This window comes from Rhinoderma darwinii, chromosome 8, assembly GCF_050947455.1.
Source record: "Rhinoderma darwinii isolate aRhiDar2 chromosome 8, aRhiDar2.hap1, whole genome shotgun sequence".
NCBI lineage: Eukaryota > Metazoa > Chordata > Amphibia > Anura > Rhinodermatidae > Rhinoderma > Rhinoderma darwinii.
Genome location: NC_134694.1, coordinates 74,337,000 through 74,355,719, shown reverse-complemented (window position 1 = coordinate 74,355,719; position 18,720 = coordinate 74,337,000). Strand labels below are relative to the sequence as shown.

General features: G+C 41.8%; 1 protein-coding gene across 1 annotated transcript in view; it reads right to left on the bottom strand.

Moving 5' to 3' along the window:
• Positions 1–1,245: 1,245 nt before the first annotated feature.
• LAMP2 (lysosomal associated membrane protein 2) overlaps positions 1,246–18,720 on the bottom strand; it is a 58,971-nt gene continuing 41,496 nt past the window's right edge. Inside the window, exon 9 of the mRNA XM_075835763.1 lies at positions 1,246–8,839. Coding sequence (XP_075691878.1) covers positions 8,697–8,839 — 143 coding nt within the window. The 3' untranslated portion in view covers positions 1,246–8,696. The remainder of the gene's footprint in view (positions 8,840–18,720) is intronic.

Genomic DNA, 18,720 nt, shown 5'->3' with positions numbered 1-18,720 from the left:
TCTGTTCCGCTTTTCTCCCAATCTTCACATCTTTTCTTTTTGTTAAGTTATGCCTGTGGTGCGGTTTTCCTCAGGTTGTTTCTTGAATTATGGTTGGCGAGATGCCCATGGGATCTTAGTACAACATTGTAAGAAACTAATAGACCTTTCACACTATACGTATAACATGAATAATGAATTTTCCTTCTATGTATTTGCATTGTGCGGTAAAAATGTTGCCATTTGCCTTTCTTTTTATATAGAATTGTCTGGTTTAGGTTTAATTTTTTTCTCCTTTCTCTGGTATAAAGAAACTAACAAAAATGAGATTATGCATAAAGTGTAATACATGTGGAAGAGGTTGAAACTCTAAGGCAACATACAGTAAAATCTACTATTTAGGTTTTTAGATTTAGTCAAGTTTTACTATTCAACTGATCTAAATCAACCCTATGATTTAAAAAAAAATACTTTCTGGGTTAAGATTCCTCATCTTTCAATTTTACACTTGTCCACGTATTCCTGTCACACTCATATTCCTGCCACCAGATACTTCCTAGAATTCTGACTTTTCAAATGAAGATTCCAGATCATTGTGACAATCAGGTCACATAGACCTAATATAGAAGACATTTAAAGTTATTTTTTTAAAATTTAACACTGGTATATTTTAAAGGCTATGTACACTTTTGAAAACGTTTTTTTTTTTTTTTTAACAAGAATGTCTATCAGTGTGTTTGGTGCAACTTTTCTAATGACTTATTAAAAATTATTTTTATTTTTTGATATTTATTTTCTGTAGACCGAGCAGCAGTATCGTGCGCGGAGACGTGAATCCGTCAGGTCAGCGACACGGACAGGTTGTGACACGCAGGATCCACCGGTTATCGATCACATCTAATTTATGAACTTAGAGCCACACAGGATCCACCTTTTAATAAAAAGTAATTTGAAAGTTGCACTAAACACACTGATGCACATTTTTTTACATAGCGATTAAGGTCTCCCTTCATTTGCTACACAATTTTAGTGCAGTTAACCCTCAATGCGTTGTACCGAATACTTTTTCTCCTGTCTTACATGTTTTTAATCGTGAAATATTTTTTAATTGTGCATCTTGCGGACAGTGTAGGAGGGGGGGAAAAAAAAAAAAGCCTGTGTAGATGGAGAGGCAGTGTATTGTATTGCAGAAAGAACTTATCACAGAACGTGGAGGGAGGCAGGACTTAAAAAAAAAACACCTTAGAAATCAGACCAAACATTAAATTATTTTCAAAAGTTTTTTTTTATTGTTGCACATACAGTTCGGATAGTGAATAATTCTTCCTTCCAGTGATCTTTATGGAACCGACATAAAACATTATCAATTTAAAAGGCACTCAAGGATTCACAAAGTTCCAAACCGCCCATTCTGGCATTTAAACATTAAAATGATATACGTTACATCTTGAAGTGCAAACATTTCCCTTTACAAGCCATAGGGATGAATAACAGATTTCGGATGAACACAGCTACATGTACAAAGCAAAGGTCATGCATGGTCAAATGCTTTGTGGGGAAAACCGTTCACATTTCTGCAGCTGATTAGTGCATCACTTGGCAAAATATATTTAACAATAAGTAGGTTATATGGAAAACTAGTAGAATAAAAAGGTATTAAACATTTACCCACAATGCTTTGTAAAATATTAAAGGGAAAAAACATCAGTCTTGGTTTAGTGGGTCAAAGAGAAAATACAAACATCCTCCCATGGTGTGTTGACTGCTCTCATTCTGAGCGGATCTTAGCGCTAACAGATCTAAAAAATATTAATATACTGATCACAAACAGACTGATCTGTAACTAGAAGTTATCCTGAGGGATGGAGTCGGTAGCCCACTGGTCATCCTGAACTACATACCACAATTCCGAAAGTCTCGAGTCCTAGATCCAAGTCTTTATGTGATAGAATATTCTGCTGCAGCGTGGATTTACAGCACGCCATTAAAAAAAATATTACTCTTTAGTAACAAACCACAACAAAATTAGCTACACTTTAAGTAAGTTTAGTTTAAACACGTAACCCATCTAAATATTTAAAAAAAAAAAAAAAAAAAATTGTTGACATTGTTGCTGGAAACTTCTTGACTTCTACCCAGCAGTTTTTTTTTAATCTTTAGCTATTTGCTAATCCAGCTTTGAGCCGAGTCATTCTTGACAGTCTGGTTGCCAATGAATTACCACCTTAGCAACAGTCTTTTTTTGGGGTCATTCAGCAGTACAGCCTTATTAACTAGTCTGTCAGATTACTCAGGTCTTCAGTTCAAGGTTGATTTTTCACAGAACAGAAGTGAGAACAAGATAGCGCTTGGCGATCCCATAGAAATGAAGTGAGCATTGGTCGAGCATGTCCCCTACCGCTCCGTTCCTAAAAGTATCAGCCTCTTCCACATGTATTAGGGTATGTTCACATGCAAACTCAAAAACGTCTGAAAATACAGAGCTGTTTTCAAGGGAAAACAGCTCAAGATTTTCAGACGTTTTTTGAGCAACTCACGTTTTTCACGGCTGTTTTTGGAGCGGTTTTCAATAGAGTATGAAAAACAGCTCCAAAAATGTCCCAAGAAGTGACCAGCACTTCTTTTTGCGGGCGTTTTTTTAAGTTTTTTCAAAACAGCCGCACGAAAAAACAGCCCGTCGGAACAGAACGCCGTTTTTCCCATTACAATCAATGAGCAGATGTTTGGAGGCATTCTGCTTCCAATTTTTTCGCCCGTTTTTCGGCCCGAAAAACGGCCGAAAATAGCCCGTGTGAACATACCCTTAGATTATTCAAAAAGCCACTCATCAGACAGACATACTTTAAGCATAATCTAATTTTTATTAGTTTCTTAAGTAGAGCAGTAGACAGGGGAAAAAAAAGTATAACTAACAAGGCAAGGTAAACCAGTTCTCGTGATTGAAGGGGTGCCAGCGGTCGGACCCCCACCGATCAGATATTTATCACCTATTCTGTGGATAGGTGATAAATAATTATTGGAAAACCCCTTTAAACCAAACCATGACTTTTTCCTACCAGCACTAACCATAGTACATTCAGGTCGACGACAACTGTAATCATCAATGCTGGGAGTATATTCCTGTACGCCTTGTGTGCTGCCACAGAAGCCGTAGTATTGTTTCTTCTGTGTATGAAACCTCTTCTCTAGATTAACCCATCCTCCAAACATCTGATCACCCCAGGTCCGGCTTCTGTAGCCCCAGTGATCAGCGGTGAAAGCTGCCGGCGTTTGCACATTACCGCTGCAGTGACCACTGCAAGGGAAATGTAGTATTCCAGTGCCCATTCAAATGAATTTGAAACCATGCCAGCACGCTGCCCTGGCTACTAGAAGGGGCCCCGTTTGGGAAAAACCCTTTAATGAAATGACTAAACATGACAATTTGTTGCCCATCTTCAAAAAGTAATACCTCTTTTTATATTGGGTCTGATTTCGCATCCCTCACATGAGGATACATTGGCATCAGTGTTCATTATTGACTTCTAGAACACCATGAAATTTGATCTTCTGATCTTATAACAATCCTCCCTCCCAGTTCATTCTTAGAAGACTTTAGAAAAAAAAAATGTAATAATCCGTATAAAGTATTTTGTCTACTTACTAAAAAGTACAGACTTCCTAGACGGTGGAGACGCAGCGATTGTGTACTTCAGTCAGAATATATAAAATATACCAATAAATAACTGGTGTTGTGCTTGAGAACACGTATTTGTAACCTTGTGAACAAAAGCTTATACAAATTGTGCCGTTTGTAGTAAAACATTTAAATGGCCCATTTCTGATCACCCCGCTGAGGAAAAAAGGAATTTTCAGAGTGAGATGCCCCTAGGCTTTGGCAGAATGGAAACATTACTTCATGAACATGGATTTGCCACACGTATACAGTTAGTATAACCTGTTGGGCGGGAGGCGTTATTTAGCTGAACAGCTCACGCACATGAAGCGTATTACAGTTCCCTATATGAGCTGTACATTGAATTTAGACGTGGCTGATATTTTCCAAGAAAGATTTTGCTGCAAAGGTTTGTCAAAATCCGCATTTGTTACATGATCAATTTTGTCACCTCTATGCCGTAGGTTTTGCTTTATGCTTTGCAAAGGGTGAAATCCGCAACAAAATGGACATGCTGTGGATCTGAGCATGCCCTTAATTCCACCTAGATTTCTGTTACATGTAAATGGAGCTTTAAAAATTCCATTCATATGCACTATACTATATTTTATACAGATTTTCAATGCGGAATCCACAAAAAATCCGCAACACGTGAACTCAGGATCTAATCCAGGTGAGATCAAGAGACCCTGTTTTTGCATTATTGTGTATGTAATCCCTTAGGCCCCATGCACACTAATGTGCTTTTGCGGCTTCAATTCCCCTGAAAATCCACGGGAGAATTGCGACCCCATTCATTTTTATGGGCCCATGCACACGACCATGGCTTCCACGGTCCGTGCATGGCTCATAGAAATTAATGCACGCGGCCATGTGCACGGCCCGCGGGTGACACTCCGTGGCCATCCAACACAAAATTCACGGCCGTGCACATGGCTACGGTCGTGTGCATGAGGCCTTATTACTGAGCAGAGTTCCGGTGAGCAGTTTTAGGGTATATTCACACATGGAAGAATCATTGTAGAAGTTTCTGCAACTGAAAAATACATTCCATGTATACATGTAAATGGGGTGGTTTCCGCAAGCATGTGCACAGGACAGTCGCAGAAATTTCTGTAACAAATCTGCCACGTGTAAACGTACCCTTACAGAGCCCCTAGTTTGAAGCGCTCTTTTTCCTGCCCTGCTAACCTTACATGGCCTAACAAAAACATCCCCCAGCAGGGTCAAGGATTAAGTTTTCACTTACTGACTGAATTACCATGATTTTTTATTAAAGGCACCATAATCACAGTTTACCACCGCTACCTCTGGACGTGGAAAACAACGAAATTAACGCTCCATTCTTACTGTGACATGAGAGGAGTAGGGGTAGATATGGTCTTAACTGCACATGAACATAAATCCACAACTTCACTATAGCAACTCTCCATACAGTTAATACATATGTCATAAATGACACCAGTATTGAGCTGTCCGCAAAGCGGAGAGCACATTTCCCATTACCGAAATAGTGCTCTAATGTAAAGGGAATGATTTGGGTCATAGGTAAACATTACAGAACAGCTGCAACTATATGGTTAAAGGGATACGTCGTTTTTTTATGAAATAGGGAACCATACAATTCTTAAGTATACATGCGTTTGAAATATTGCTCACATACTTATCTTATACCCAGGGCAGTAAGAAAGGGTTCATGAATAAATGAATAAAAGACAAATAGTTTTAATTTTTTTTTTTTATTTATTTCTGGTGGCGGGGGGAGTACTGGTCTTTTAGATTGTTGCCACACATTGTACTTAATTAACTCATCCCTAATGCGACGGCAGGAGCTGCTTCGCTTTGGTGAGGCGTGTGATGTTAGCTGGTATTGATGATGTTGCTACTGTGTCGGTTAGTCTGGAGCACAGTAGACTCTTTACTGCTGCGAGTTCTTTTCAAAACGTAACCTTGTAACTTGTTCGGACTTCCTTAGAGGGGTTTTCCCCATCAGGGACATTTATGACCTATCCACTGGATAGGTCATAAATGTCAGTTAGATGCGGGTCCCACAGGTGGGACCCGCACCTATCTCTAGAATTCTGCCCCCTAAACCCCGTTCTACCTCTCTGTGTTCTGGCTGATTTCCAACGATGAAGAAGAAAACAGCATAGCTCGCTGTGCTGTTTCCGTAACTCCCATAGTAGTGAATGTCAGTTACGGAAGCAGCGTAGCATGCGAGCTACGATGTTTCTGTAACTACTATTCAGTTTTATGGGACTTACGGAAACAGAGTAGCTCAGTGAGCTATGCAGTTTTCTTCTTCATGGTCGAAAATCACACGCGTCAGCCACAACATGAAAAGGTAGAACAGGGATTAGGGGACCCCGTTCTAGAGATAGATCTGGGACCCGCATCTGACATTTATAACATATCCTGTGGATGGATCATAAAAGTCCTTGATGCAAAAAAATAAATTAAAAAAAAACAAAAAACATTTATGTCACCTCACTTCATGCGTTTAGGACAGGTCCTATGTCTACACTACAGATACATTTCTAGGTTTAGGCCTCAGCTAAGTTTCTAAATTTTAGGTCAGGAGGAGGGCAGATGGAGCCAAGTACTGTCATTCACATCTAGTGGATGAGGATGAGGCAGTCTGAGTGAGCAGTGCGTACCAGCTCGGGAGTGAACCAGTCCGACCTCACATCAGGTGACTCAGGTCTTGTGGCTTGACTGGTCCACTCCCGGGCCGTTACGCAGCGGCCTCGCTCAGACCGCCGCCCTCCTCCTGATCCTAAATGTGAGTGATTAGGTTAAGTGGGCGGGCGGACTGAGCCAATAAGGGAATGACACGTCGGCAGTCAGAGTGAGGTAGGGGCATGCTGTGACGGGAGTGGACCAGTCCAGTCACCTGACCTCAAGTCACTGACTCAGGTGACCGGACCATTCTTGGGCTGGCACACACCGGCCTCACCTCAGACCACCGCCATCATACTTGGCTCCGTGCACGCTTCTCCTGCTCATAAACGTGAGTGAGAAGGGCGAACGGAGCCAAGTAACGAATGACGCAACCTGAGTGGGGTCAGGCCAGACCAAATGATCTCCGGATGTTCCCCACCCCTAGACTAAGGCAACATGCATATGGCAGAGCCAAGAGCAGGAGGCTTTAGGGCAGCACTCTGTGTCCCCTGCGACTCCATACAACGGTGCTACCGTATGGTGCTCAGTCAGGTGTCTTATTTTGGAGATATGCTTCAAGAGAATACCTACGGAGCGTGCCCCAATTTATTTTTCTGTTGGATTCATACAGTATCTGACAAAATAGAACTCCATATGCCCCCATAGAAAATCAGAGGCATACGAAGGTACAGTATGGCCTCATGCATCTCTATGGCTGCACTATTACTGCTATGTACAACATTGAGCCCTAATAGGGCTATGTACATGAGGTGTAATAGTCACAGTTAGACTAGATTCACACAAGCGTGGTGAAACTCGGACGTGAAAAACGTGATGTTTTTCACTTCCGAGATGACCCCATGCAGATCTCGTTTTCACGGATCCCCATAGACTTGAGCCTATGGAAGGATCCGTGAAAACAGAAACTAGGACAGGTTCTATTTTTCAACAGACCATCACACGGTCCGTTGAAACAACGGCGGTGTGAACGGCCCCATTGAAATACATGCGTCCGTGTGACAGCCGTTGTTTTAAACGGCCATCACACGGATGTATTCAACGCTCGTGTGAATAAGGCCTTAGGCAAAGTAGATTTGTGAGCCTGTATGTATTGCAACATGAGCCTGAAAGTCATTAGGAGAGCAACATACATAATTCACACAACATTAAAAGGGATGTGTTCTCGTTAAACGGCAGCCAATTCAAGTTACTATACAAAATTATACAACTACTTTGGCATTCATATCCTTACATGATCAGACTTCATTCACATGGCCGTATCTACAGCAAGTGTGCCAAAACTGGGATCAGATCCCAGCAGGGGAAAACCTCAGTTTTTCTCTGATGGGATCTACTCCACTTCTGGCATAAAACATATGGCTCTCACATGGTCCATTCATATAGCTGTATGAATGAAGCTTGATGGATAAAGGTTTAGAATGTTATATTTAGAGTATTACTTGTATCTGTTTAAAGAGAACCTTTCACCTGCTCATACATGTGCAGCTGAGTGCACCATGTAATAGGCAGCGCTGCACAAACCTGGTCTCACTTTAATTATTTTTTTAATATCCTCCTCCGTTATTTAGATATCGGTGCGGTTATAAAATAACCCCCTGAACGGTTGGTCGATGGGGCATCTAAAGGGCATGGGGGCATGTTACTTACCGATGTGACACTGTCCAATCAGCTACGGACAGCGTCACAGCGGCTTCCTTCACTGTCTGTCCTCTGGAGAGGAGAGCAAGTGAACTGTGAGATTTCTCGCGAAATTAGTCTGGTCGTCCTTGTCTGCAGAGAGCTGAAGAGTGAGAGCGTGCGCGCGCGCACGCACACACACAGCTCCGACCCTGCTGCTGACGAGACTCCCGATGCCACGGAACAGAAGAATTCACATGCTTCTGCTTTTCTGTTACGTGGCGGCGGAGCGCGCACGCTCTTCTCCAGCTCTCGTCACAGTGAAGGAAGCCGCTATTACACTGTCCGTAGCTGATTGGACAGTGTCATAGCAGTAAGTAACACGGCCCCCCATGCAATTTACATGCCCCATTGACAGTTTAGGGTGTTATTTACATATCGGGCACCAAATAGAACGGCACCGATCTCTAAATAACGGAGGATAGAAAAAATAAAGATAATGTGAGTCAAGGTTTGTGCAGCAGTGCCGATTACATTGCTGCACACGTATGGGAAGGTGAAAGGTTCTTTAACTGAATGATGCACCCATGAGCTGAATCATACACAAACCAATTCCAAAAGCCCAAGATTATATTTGCCTCTTTTTAACAACCTTTAAAGCAGGGCTTTAAAATAATATCACCTATGCATAGAGAGGTTAGCATTGTACAAGAATAAATTATTTAGTGGAAAGTTTAGAAAGGACAAAGAAAGGGTTTTTGTATCATACAGATTGATAGCCTGTGCGGCTTTTTCGTCGTCCAATTAAGTAGGAGATAAAGACAAGTATTATGAGAAATACAAGCACAGCCCCCACCACGACTGGAATAAGAAAGCTCAGATCAGAGTCAGCAAAGCATTCTTCAGCTGTTGGGAAAAAAGAGAGGAAAACATGAGAAGCAGTTTACACATCTATCCTTGCAGAGCTAGGACATATCTGAGGTCCCCATTCCCTTATGTAGGTTTTTTGTTCTGGTTGCTGTTCAGCAAAAAATTACAGAAGAGAGCTCAGACCTCAAATATGGCAGAGAAAACGAGGCCTTTAAAAGCAAGTTTTTATGTTCAACATTAAGAATTTTGGGTGATTGTTCTACGTCATTATCTAGATTAAAAAATAATAAAATCTGGCAGTTTTCAGTCTGGCCACTGAGCCTCACAATAGACTGCCACTTCCTGTTCTGTAGAGATCACTTCCCAGCAGTCATATCATAACAGAGGATTAGGTAAAGGTCCTGGGCTGTGTAAAAGAGCACCGAGCAATGAGACAGCTCGTTGATTGGCTCTCGTTTGCTCCTTTCACAAGGAGCTAGTATGGGGAGGAGTGCTCGTTAATGCGATCACTCGTCCCCATACGTTATTATTGTGTCGGCAGCGCATCTCCCTATTTACCGATGCGGCCTTAGAGTTTACGAGAAGGAAACAAGCGCAGAGGGGAAAAACAAAAACAAGTCTCTGTTGCGGTTTTGTTAAAATTTCACACTTTCCACATTAAGTCAATGCAGAAACATTGCAACAAAACTGAGATATTCCTGCGGTTTCTAAAAATAAAATACACTGAAAAGTCTAAAAAAAAAATAAAAAAAAATTGTGGTTTTCAAATTCAAAACGTGAATGAGATTTTTTACAAATCTGGCACATCTGGACACTGGTCTTCCCCATTATAGCTCTTTTTCCAGTATGAATTATGCAGCAGAAGTGCCACAAACACAATGTGGTTAGATCTCCCAAATCATAGTCTACAAAAAAGTAGCTAGCTACAAGTGTTCAGCCGCCTCGAGTATCACTGCAGAAAAGTATATACACTATAAACATTGGGTTGGTCTCAAGCATGTGGCCCTCCAGATGTTGCAAAAAACTACAACTCCTGATAGGATGGCCTTCAACCGGTGAGAGTCTAAGGCTGGGTTCACACGAGCATGTTACGTCCGTAAAGGATGGAACGTATTTCGGCCGCAAGTCCGGGACCGAACACACTGCAGGGAGCCGGGCTCCTAGCATCATAGTTATGTACGACGCTAGGAGTCCCTGCCTCTCCGTGGAACTACTGTCCCGTACTGAAAACATGATTACAGTACGGGACAGTTGTCCTGCAGCGAGGCAGGGACTCCTAGTAGCGTACATAACTATGATGCTAGGAGCCCGGCTCCCTGCAGTGTGTTCGGTCCGGGACTTGCAGCCGAAATACGTTCCGTCCATTACGGACGTAACATGCTCGTGTGAACCCAGCCTAATAGTTGTAAAACGAATTCCCATGCAATAAACAGCAACACACTAATTGCATGATGGGACTAGCTTCACAATACTAGAGGACCAGGTTGAAGTCAAGCCAAAAGGGTGGGGGAGAGACTATGCTGCATTGTCAGTGCATACCTTCTCTCTGATGAGACATCCCACTGGTCAGAACTAGTTAGGGAGTTGGAAACCCACAATATTAAAAATTGCACGCAATCCAATTATAACTATTCAGTGTCATGGTATTTCTAACAAATCAGAAGTGCACAGCTTTACAAAACTTGGACCACAAGTAAAAAAAATATATATATTTTTTTGAATGGTATGGAGCATTATGACTAATGTTGTTTTGGTTCATTTTGCTTTTTATGTATGTCCTTGTGAACAATCGTAGAATTTTCTGTGCAGTAATCAAGAAAGGTACTTCCAGTATAAAGGTTTTCCAACACCCAAAAATTCTTGGCAATACAATGACATGTCCACGTACAAATCATCATTCCCCAACACATCTTTTTTTAGTCCAGTACCAGCTGTGCAGACTTTTAATGAGAAGCGTACATTTTGTAATTTGTAGACCTTTGGGGAACATTAGCCATTATCCTTAAGGGGTTAGAAACAGCCATTGTCAGGTGGACTAAACTTTACCCATCTATTGGACATACCTTGGACTAATACCGAACGCAGTTCTTAAAACAGTGTACATTTTCTCATTACAGATGTGCAAAAAAAATAAAAAATAAACACTGTAGATCAGGATCATGTATCCATACTTTCCACAAAATAAACCAAAGCCCTCTAAAAGTTGATGTCTGCAGGGCTGTAATAGGTGCTAGAGCAAGGTAAAGACATTCAGGAGTTCAGAAAAAACTATTGTCCTCCCAGCGCTAAACTATAGCAGGCCATTTCACTTGGGTAGGGGATGGGGGCAGTCCAAACTGTGACAAGGCTTGTTCTGAGGGTCAAGCTACATAAGGGGCTGCTAAATCTAAAGTGATTTAAAGATTCCCTTTCTCACAGAAAATGTAATGATTGGTCTTCAGCACTTTAGAAGTTCAAAGAACAGGCAGATCTATCACACGCAATCATGTTGGTGAGAAAGATGTTACATTTTCCTGGCAGCTGTAGATACTATTGTCCACCAATGACATCATGGACCTCGGTGTTACAATATAGCCTGCTATAATGAACACCACAGTAGTAAGTAGTAACCTTAGCATTTTGGTACAGATTTACAGCGGAATGTATATTTGTATGCACAAAACTAAATTATAGGGAGGTAAGGGATCTGATGTCTACACAATTCGCTAGACTAGATTTATCACAAGGTACTTGCCCCCACTGAAATTTGTCTTTTCCCAGGCTATAGATCCAAAAAAAACTAAAAAAAAAAACAGGGTGGGAGAGTGTGTTTTCAGAATATGTACAAGTGAAAATGCAGCAGTGGTCCACAGCAACCAGCTCTTACTTGGAAGATTAACCCCTTAATGACCAGCCTATTTTAAACCTTAATGACCAAGTCATTTTTTACGTTTTTCCATCATCGCATTCCAAGAGCTATAACTTTTTTATTTTTGTGTTGACATAGCTGTATAAGGTCTTGTTTTTTGTGGGACAAGTTGTATTTTTTAATAGCACCATTTTGAGGTACATATTATTTATTGATTAACTCTTATTAACTTTTTTTTTGGGGGGGGGGGGGATAGAAAAAAAACCTGAAATTTCGCCACTCTTTTTCGAGTCTTGATTCTACGCCGTTTACCGTGTGATATAAATAACACAATAACTTTATTCAGCGGGTTGTTACGATTGCAACAATACCAAATTTGTATCGTTTTTGTATGTTTTACTACTTTTACACAGTAAAAACGCTTTTTTTTCCAAATTATTTGTTTTTGTGTCTCCATATTTGAAGAGCCATACATTTTTTATTGTTGCGCCGATTCAGTTGTAGGAGCGTTTTTTTTTTTTTGCGGGAAGACCTGTAGTTTTTATTGGTACCATTTTGGAGTAGATGCGACTTTTTGATCACTTTTCTTTAAAGTCAGGATTCACAGAAAACAGCAATTTTTCCATAGGTTTTTTATTAATTTTTTTATGGCGTTCACCGCGCGGGTTAAATAATGTAATAGATTTATAGTCGGGGTCGTTACGGACGCGGCGATACCAAATATGCGTAACTTTTTTACTTTATTTTGGTTTTTTAATAGTAAAGCATTTTGTAAGGGGGAAAGGTAGGTTTTTAATTTTTTTTTCACATTTTTATTTTAATTAACTTTATTAAACTTTTTTACTAGTCCCACTAGGGGACTTTAATATGCGATTCTCCGATCGCTATTATAATACACTGCAATACTTTTAAACGGACAGGCAGTAATACACTGCAATACAAAACAGACAGGCATCTGCTAGGCATAGCCTAGCAGGCATTCACTACAGGCAGACCTGGGGGCCTTTATTAGGCCCCCGGCTGCCATCGGAGACACAGACACTCGGCGATCTTATCGGTGGGAGAGCGGGAGCTCCCTCCCTCTCTCCAAAACAACTCAGATGCGGCGCACGCTATTGTGCACCGCATCTGAGGGGTTAAACGGGTGAGATCGATACTTATATCGATCTCACACGTTTGAGCAGGGACTGTCCCCAGCCCTCAGCTACCTCTGGCAGCTGAGGGCAGGGAGATTTGACGGCTCCCTGCTCTGTTTACTTATCCTGATGCAGTGCCGTAAAAAGGCATATGCACCAGAATAAAGCCCGTTAGTGGCCGCCATTAACCCCTTCCCGACATTTGTCGTAAGTATACATCATGGAAAGCCAGTGCTTCCCGCAAAATGTCGTATACTTACGCCAAATGTTTGGCACCGGCTCAGAAGTGCCATAATCGCCGGATCTCAGCTGTATCTGACAGCCGACATCCGGCTGTAATGGCGGGGACCGAAATTAGCTTAGATCCCCGCCATTAACCCCTTAAGTGCAGCGCTCAAATGCGAGTGCTGCACTTAAGGTGTTTGCAGCTCATCGGAACCCCAGCAATGAAATTGCCGGGGTTCCGGTGGCTGCAATGGCAACCGGAGGCCTAATACTGGCCTCCTGGTCTGCCTAGCACGGAAGCCGGTCAAGATCCGCCCGGCGGCGGAGCCTGATCGGTTTCCGTAGCCGCCGGCAAGATGGCGCCAGCTCAGGAGCTGATCCGGCGTCATCAGCGGTGGAAGTCAGATGTATGTTACAGCTGACATCCACCTGCAACAGCAGGAACCGGAGCTAGCTCTGATCCCTGCCATTAACCCCTTTGATGCAGCAATCGAAAGCTATTGCTGCATCGCAGCGGTTACTAGCAGATCGCCAGCCCTGACAGCTGCTATGGCAACAGGAGACACAATAGTCTCCTGCTCTGCCATTACGGAAGCCGATTCAGGCCCCGCCGGGAGGCGAAGCCTAATCGGCTTGCTGTCAGTGACTGACTGACAGATCTAATACATTGCACTACATAGGTAGTGCAATGTATTAGAAAAAAAATTTATAAATCTGACAGTTGGACCTTCAAGTCCCCTAGTGGGACTTGAGAAAAAGTGTTAAAAAAAGGGGAAAAAAATAAAAGTTTGAAAACAATAAAAGTTTGAAGTAAAAATAAAACACAATCCCCTTTTACTCTTATCAAGTCCTTTATTATTGAAAAATAATAATAAACCATACGTATTTGGTATTGCCGTGACCGTAACGACCTGAGGTATCAAAATATTATATTATTTATTGCACGCGGTGAACAGCGTAAAAAAAAAAAAAACGTTAAAAACTTTACCAGAGTTTCTGTTTTTTGGTCACTTTGCCCTACAAGCATTGGAATAAAAAGTGATCAAAAACTCGCACGTATCCAAAAATGGTGCCTATAAAAACTATAGCTCGTCCTGCAAAAACAAGCCCTCATACAGCTCCATCGACAAAAATTTTTAAAAATTATGGTTCTCACAACTTGGCGACAGAAAAAATGCATTCTTTTTACAAAAGTAATTTTATTGTGCAAAAAGTTGTAAAACATAAAAAAGTGCTATAAATTAGGTAATCGCCGGAATTGTACTGACCCGCAGAATAAAGTTAACATGTAATTTATAACACATGGTGAACGCTGTATAAAAAAACAAAGAAAGCTGTACCAATAACTACAGCTCGTCCCACAACAAACCAGCCCTCATACCACTACGTCTATGAAAACTAAAATTAGTTAAGGCTCCAATAAGTCAGGAAATAAAAAAATATGCAGTTGTGAAGATCCGAGCGGAACGTTTCTTCTGTTTCAAGAGGCGATTTATCAAGGACCTAAAATCAGGGAACAAGGAAGGCGAGAGCCCAAACATATCCGCTGGAAGCGAGGGTGCCCGTATTATTATTATACCAGGACAACACTTCCCAGCAAAATTCCCCAAACTGCAAAAGGTGCGGAGTGTGGACCAAAAGGGGCATGAGAAAGGAAGCCATATATTAGTGTGACACCAGCCTGTGCAGAAAGGATTGCTTCACAGTGTAACACACATCTATGGATCATTTTATTTTTTTACCCCATTATTATACCACCTGACTATGCCCCTTATATACGCCCCCACATTATAAACGGAAACATCAGCAATACTCAAACAAATCTGCTACCAAGCAAAATCCGCTCTCCAAAAGCAAAATGGCGCTCCCTCCGCTCTGAACCCTACAGCGTGCCCAAACAGCAGTTTCCTTCCACATATATGGCATAGTCATACCCGGGAGAACCCTTTTAACAATTTTTGGGGTGTGTGCCTCCAGTGTCATAAGCTGGGTATGACATATTTGCCACTGAATGGTATATCTAGGGAAAAATATAACATTTTTAATTTGCACCATCCACAGTGCAATCATTTATGGATTAGACCTGTGGGGTCACTTCTCAGGGGTTTCTTTTTATTATTTCACATCTGAGCCTCTGTAGTTGTGAATCAATACTTTGTAAATCGCCAAATTAGGCCTCAATTTGACATGGTACGCTTTCACTCCTGAGCCTGGTCGAATGTCCAGGCAAAAGATTAGTGCCCCATGTAGGGTGATTCTAAAACCAGAAAACCCAGCGTAATAATTAGAGAGCTGTTTTGTTATGGTGGCACAAGCTGGGTACCACATATTGGCATATCTATGGAAAAAAATCCCATTTTCACTCTGCAACATCGAGTGCACACTAATTTCTACAAAACACATGCAGGGTTAAAATGCTTACTACACCCCTAGGTAAATGCATTGAGGGGCGTAGTTTCCAAAATTGGGTCACTTCTGGGGGGTTTACACTGTTTTGGTCCCACAGGCACCCAGAAACCAATCCAGCAACATCTGCACTCCAAATGGCGGTCCTTCCCTTCTGAGCCTTGCCATTTGCCCAAACAGCAGTTTATGACCACCTATGGGGTATTGCCGTACTCGGGAGAAACTGCTTTACAAATCTTGGGTTCTTTTTTTCCTTTATTTGTTGAGAAAATGAAAAAATTTGCGCTAAAGCTACGTCTTATTGAAGAAAAAGGATTGTTTTTATTTTCACTGCCCAATTCTAATAAAATCTATGAAACATCTGTGGGGTCAAAATGCTTACTACACCCCTAGATGAATTCCTCAAGAGCTGTAGTTTCCTAAATGGAGTCACTTTTTGGGCGTTTTCATTGTTTTGTCCCCTCAGGGGCTTTGCAAATGTGACCTGGCCTCCGCAAACCATTCCTGCTAAATGTGATCTCCAAAAGCCAAATAGCGCTCTTTCCCTTCTAAGCCCTGCCGTGTGTCCAAACAGCCTGCTATTACCACATGTGGGGTATTGTTTTACTCGGGAGAAATTGATTTACAAATTTTGCGGTGTTTTTTCTCCTTCAGTCCTTGTGGAAATGAGAAAAAATTTGTTAAACCTATATTTTCTTTGAAAAAATTTAGATTGTAATTTTCAGGGCCTACTTCCAATAATTTCTGCAAAAAAACTGTGGGGTCAAATCGCTCACTATACCCCTAGATAATTTCCTCAATGGGTGTAGTCTCCAAAATGGGGTCACTTGTGGGGGGTTTCCACTGTTTTGTCCCCTCAGGGGCCTTGTAAATGTGACATGGCCTCCGCAAACCATTCCTGCTAAATTTGAGCTCCAAAAGCCAAATGGCGCTCTTTCCCTTCTAAGCCCTGCCATGTGTCCAAACAGCCGTTTATTACCACATGTGGGGTGTTTTAAATCGGGAGAAATTGCTTTACAGATTTTGCGGTGCTTTTTCTCCTTTAGTCCTTGTGGAAATGAGGGGAAAAAAAAACATTGCTAAACCTACATTTTCTTTGAAAAAAATTTAGATTTTCATTTTCACGGCCTACTTCCAATAATTTCTGTAAAAAACCTGTGCGGTCAAAATGCTCACTGTACCCCTAGATAATTTCCTTGAGGTGTGTAGTTTCCTAGATGGGGTCACTTTTGGGGGATTTTGACTGTTTTGGCACCGCAAGAGCCCTTCAAACCTGACATGGTGCCTAAAATAGGAATTAGACCTACCGGTAATTGTATTTCCAGGAATCCATCATGACAGCACCACAGGAGGTTGCCCTATTGACCTCTGTAGGGACAGGAAGACAGAGGTTAAAAGGCCCCTCCCACCACCCACTTGCCAGTGTTTTTCAATTACTACACCAGGATGGATGCAACCCTATTTTATTTCTAGGGATAATAACTGACATGTTAATTGCACAAATCAGAATTTCAATAAGGGAGGGAATGTAAGGGTGCGGTCATGATGGATTCCTGGAAATACAATTACCGATAGGTCTAATTCCTATTTTCCAGTACATCCCTCATGACAGCAGCACAGGAGCAATACCAAAATATAATGCTCAGGGCGGGACTACGGATTAGAGGACTTTCCGTCCAAAACCTAAATCCGTATCGGACAGAACATCGAGCCTATAATGTTTGCAAAGCATATGATGGCTTGACTAAGTGGCAGCTCTGCAGATTTGGTCCATAGAGGCTTCTCTTCTTTCTGCCCAGGATGCAGAAACTGCCCTCGTTGAATGGGCTCTGATGCCTCATGGGGCACATAGTCCCTGGGACTTGTAGGCTTCTTGTATGGTAGTTTTTACCCATCTCGCTAGAGAGCCTTTTGAGGCTCTCTTTCCTCTATTCTTTCCCCCAAACAGGACAAATAGATTTTTATCTCGCCTCCAGGAGGAGGTTCTATCCAGATATTGAAGAATTGTTCGCCTGACATCTAGGCAATGGAATTTTCTTCTTGTTGGTTTTTTGGATCTGGATAAAAGGAAGGTAGAATTATGTCTTGTTCTCGATGGAAAGCAGTAGATACCTTTGGAATAAAGGAAGTATCCAGCTTTAGAATGATCTTATTCTCTTGTACTTTTAGGTAGGGCTCTATGACCGACAGAGATTGGATTTCTCCAATCCTTCTTGCTGAAGTAATAGCAACTAAGAATGCAGCTTTTAGAGTTAAAAAAAATGCATACTAAATCGTGTCGAGCGGCTCAAAGGGGGGGGGGGGATCACAAAGAGTCGTTGACGCTACATTCAAATCCCAGGTAGGAACTGCTATCTTTAGGGAGGGTTTCAGTTTAGAGACCGCTTGAGTGAATCTTCTGATCCACCGATGTTCAGCCAGGGGAGTGTTAAAAAAAATTACCTAAGGCTGAAATCTGCACTTTTAAGGTACTAGGGCTAAAGCCCTTTTTTGAATCCCGATTGTAAAAAATCTAGGATTTTCGCGATGTTGGGAGAAAAGGGGTCTGGTCCTGGGTCTCCATACCAGGAACAGAATTTCTTCCAAATTTTTTGATAGATTTTTGAGGTAACTTCTTTATGACTTAATAAGATAGTTGAAATTACCTCATCTGACAGACCGTGGTTTCTCAAGATCTGCCTTTCAGGATCCAGGCTGACAACTTCAGAGTTTCTATTCCCTGAAAGAATAAGGGACCCTGGAAGAGAAGATTCTCCTTGACTGGGAGCAGGATAGGGTCTTCCAACGCTAGGTATTTTACGATTGGAAACCAACTTCTTTTTGGCCAATAGGGAAGAATAATGATGAGCTTTGTCAAATCTTCCTGGATTTTTCTTAATACCATTGGTATTAGAGGAAACGGAGGAAAGGCATAGGCCAGATCCATGTCCCAGGGTTGGGACAATGCATCTACTCCCAATGGGTTGTCTCTGAGATTTAGGGAGAAGAATGTCTACTTGGGAGTTTTTCCTTGTGGCAAACAGGTCTATTTGTGGATAACCCCATCTTCGGGTTAAGGACAGAAAGACTTCCCTGTTTAGGGACCATTCTCCAGGGACTCCCTTGTCTATGTTGTTTGTGCAGAGCCACCACAGGAGGGATGATTTCACGGTCTCGGAAATTTGAATTCAGGGAGTTCTGTTTTCGATCCCACTGGGACAAGATCAGATTCTGTAAGGGTCTGGAGTGAAATTTACTCCATGGAATTGATTGGATGCAAGACATCATCATTCCCAACATCCGCATACATTCCCTTATGGAAC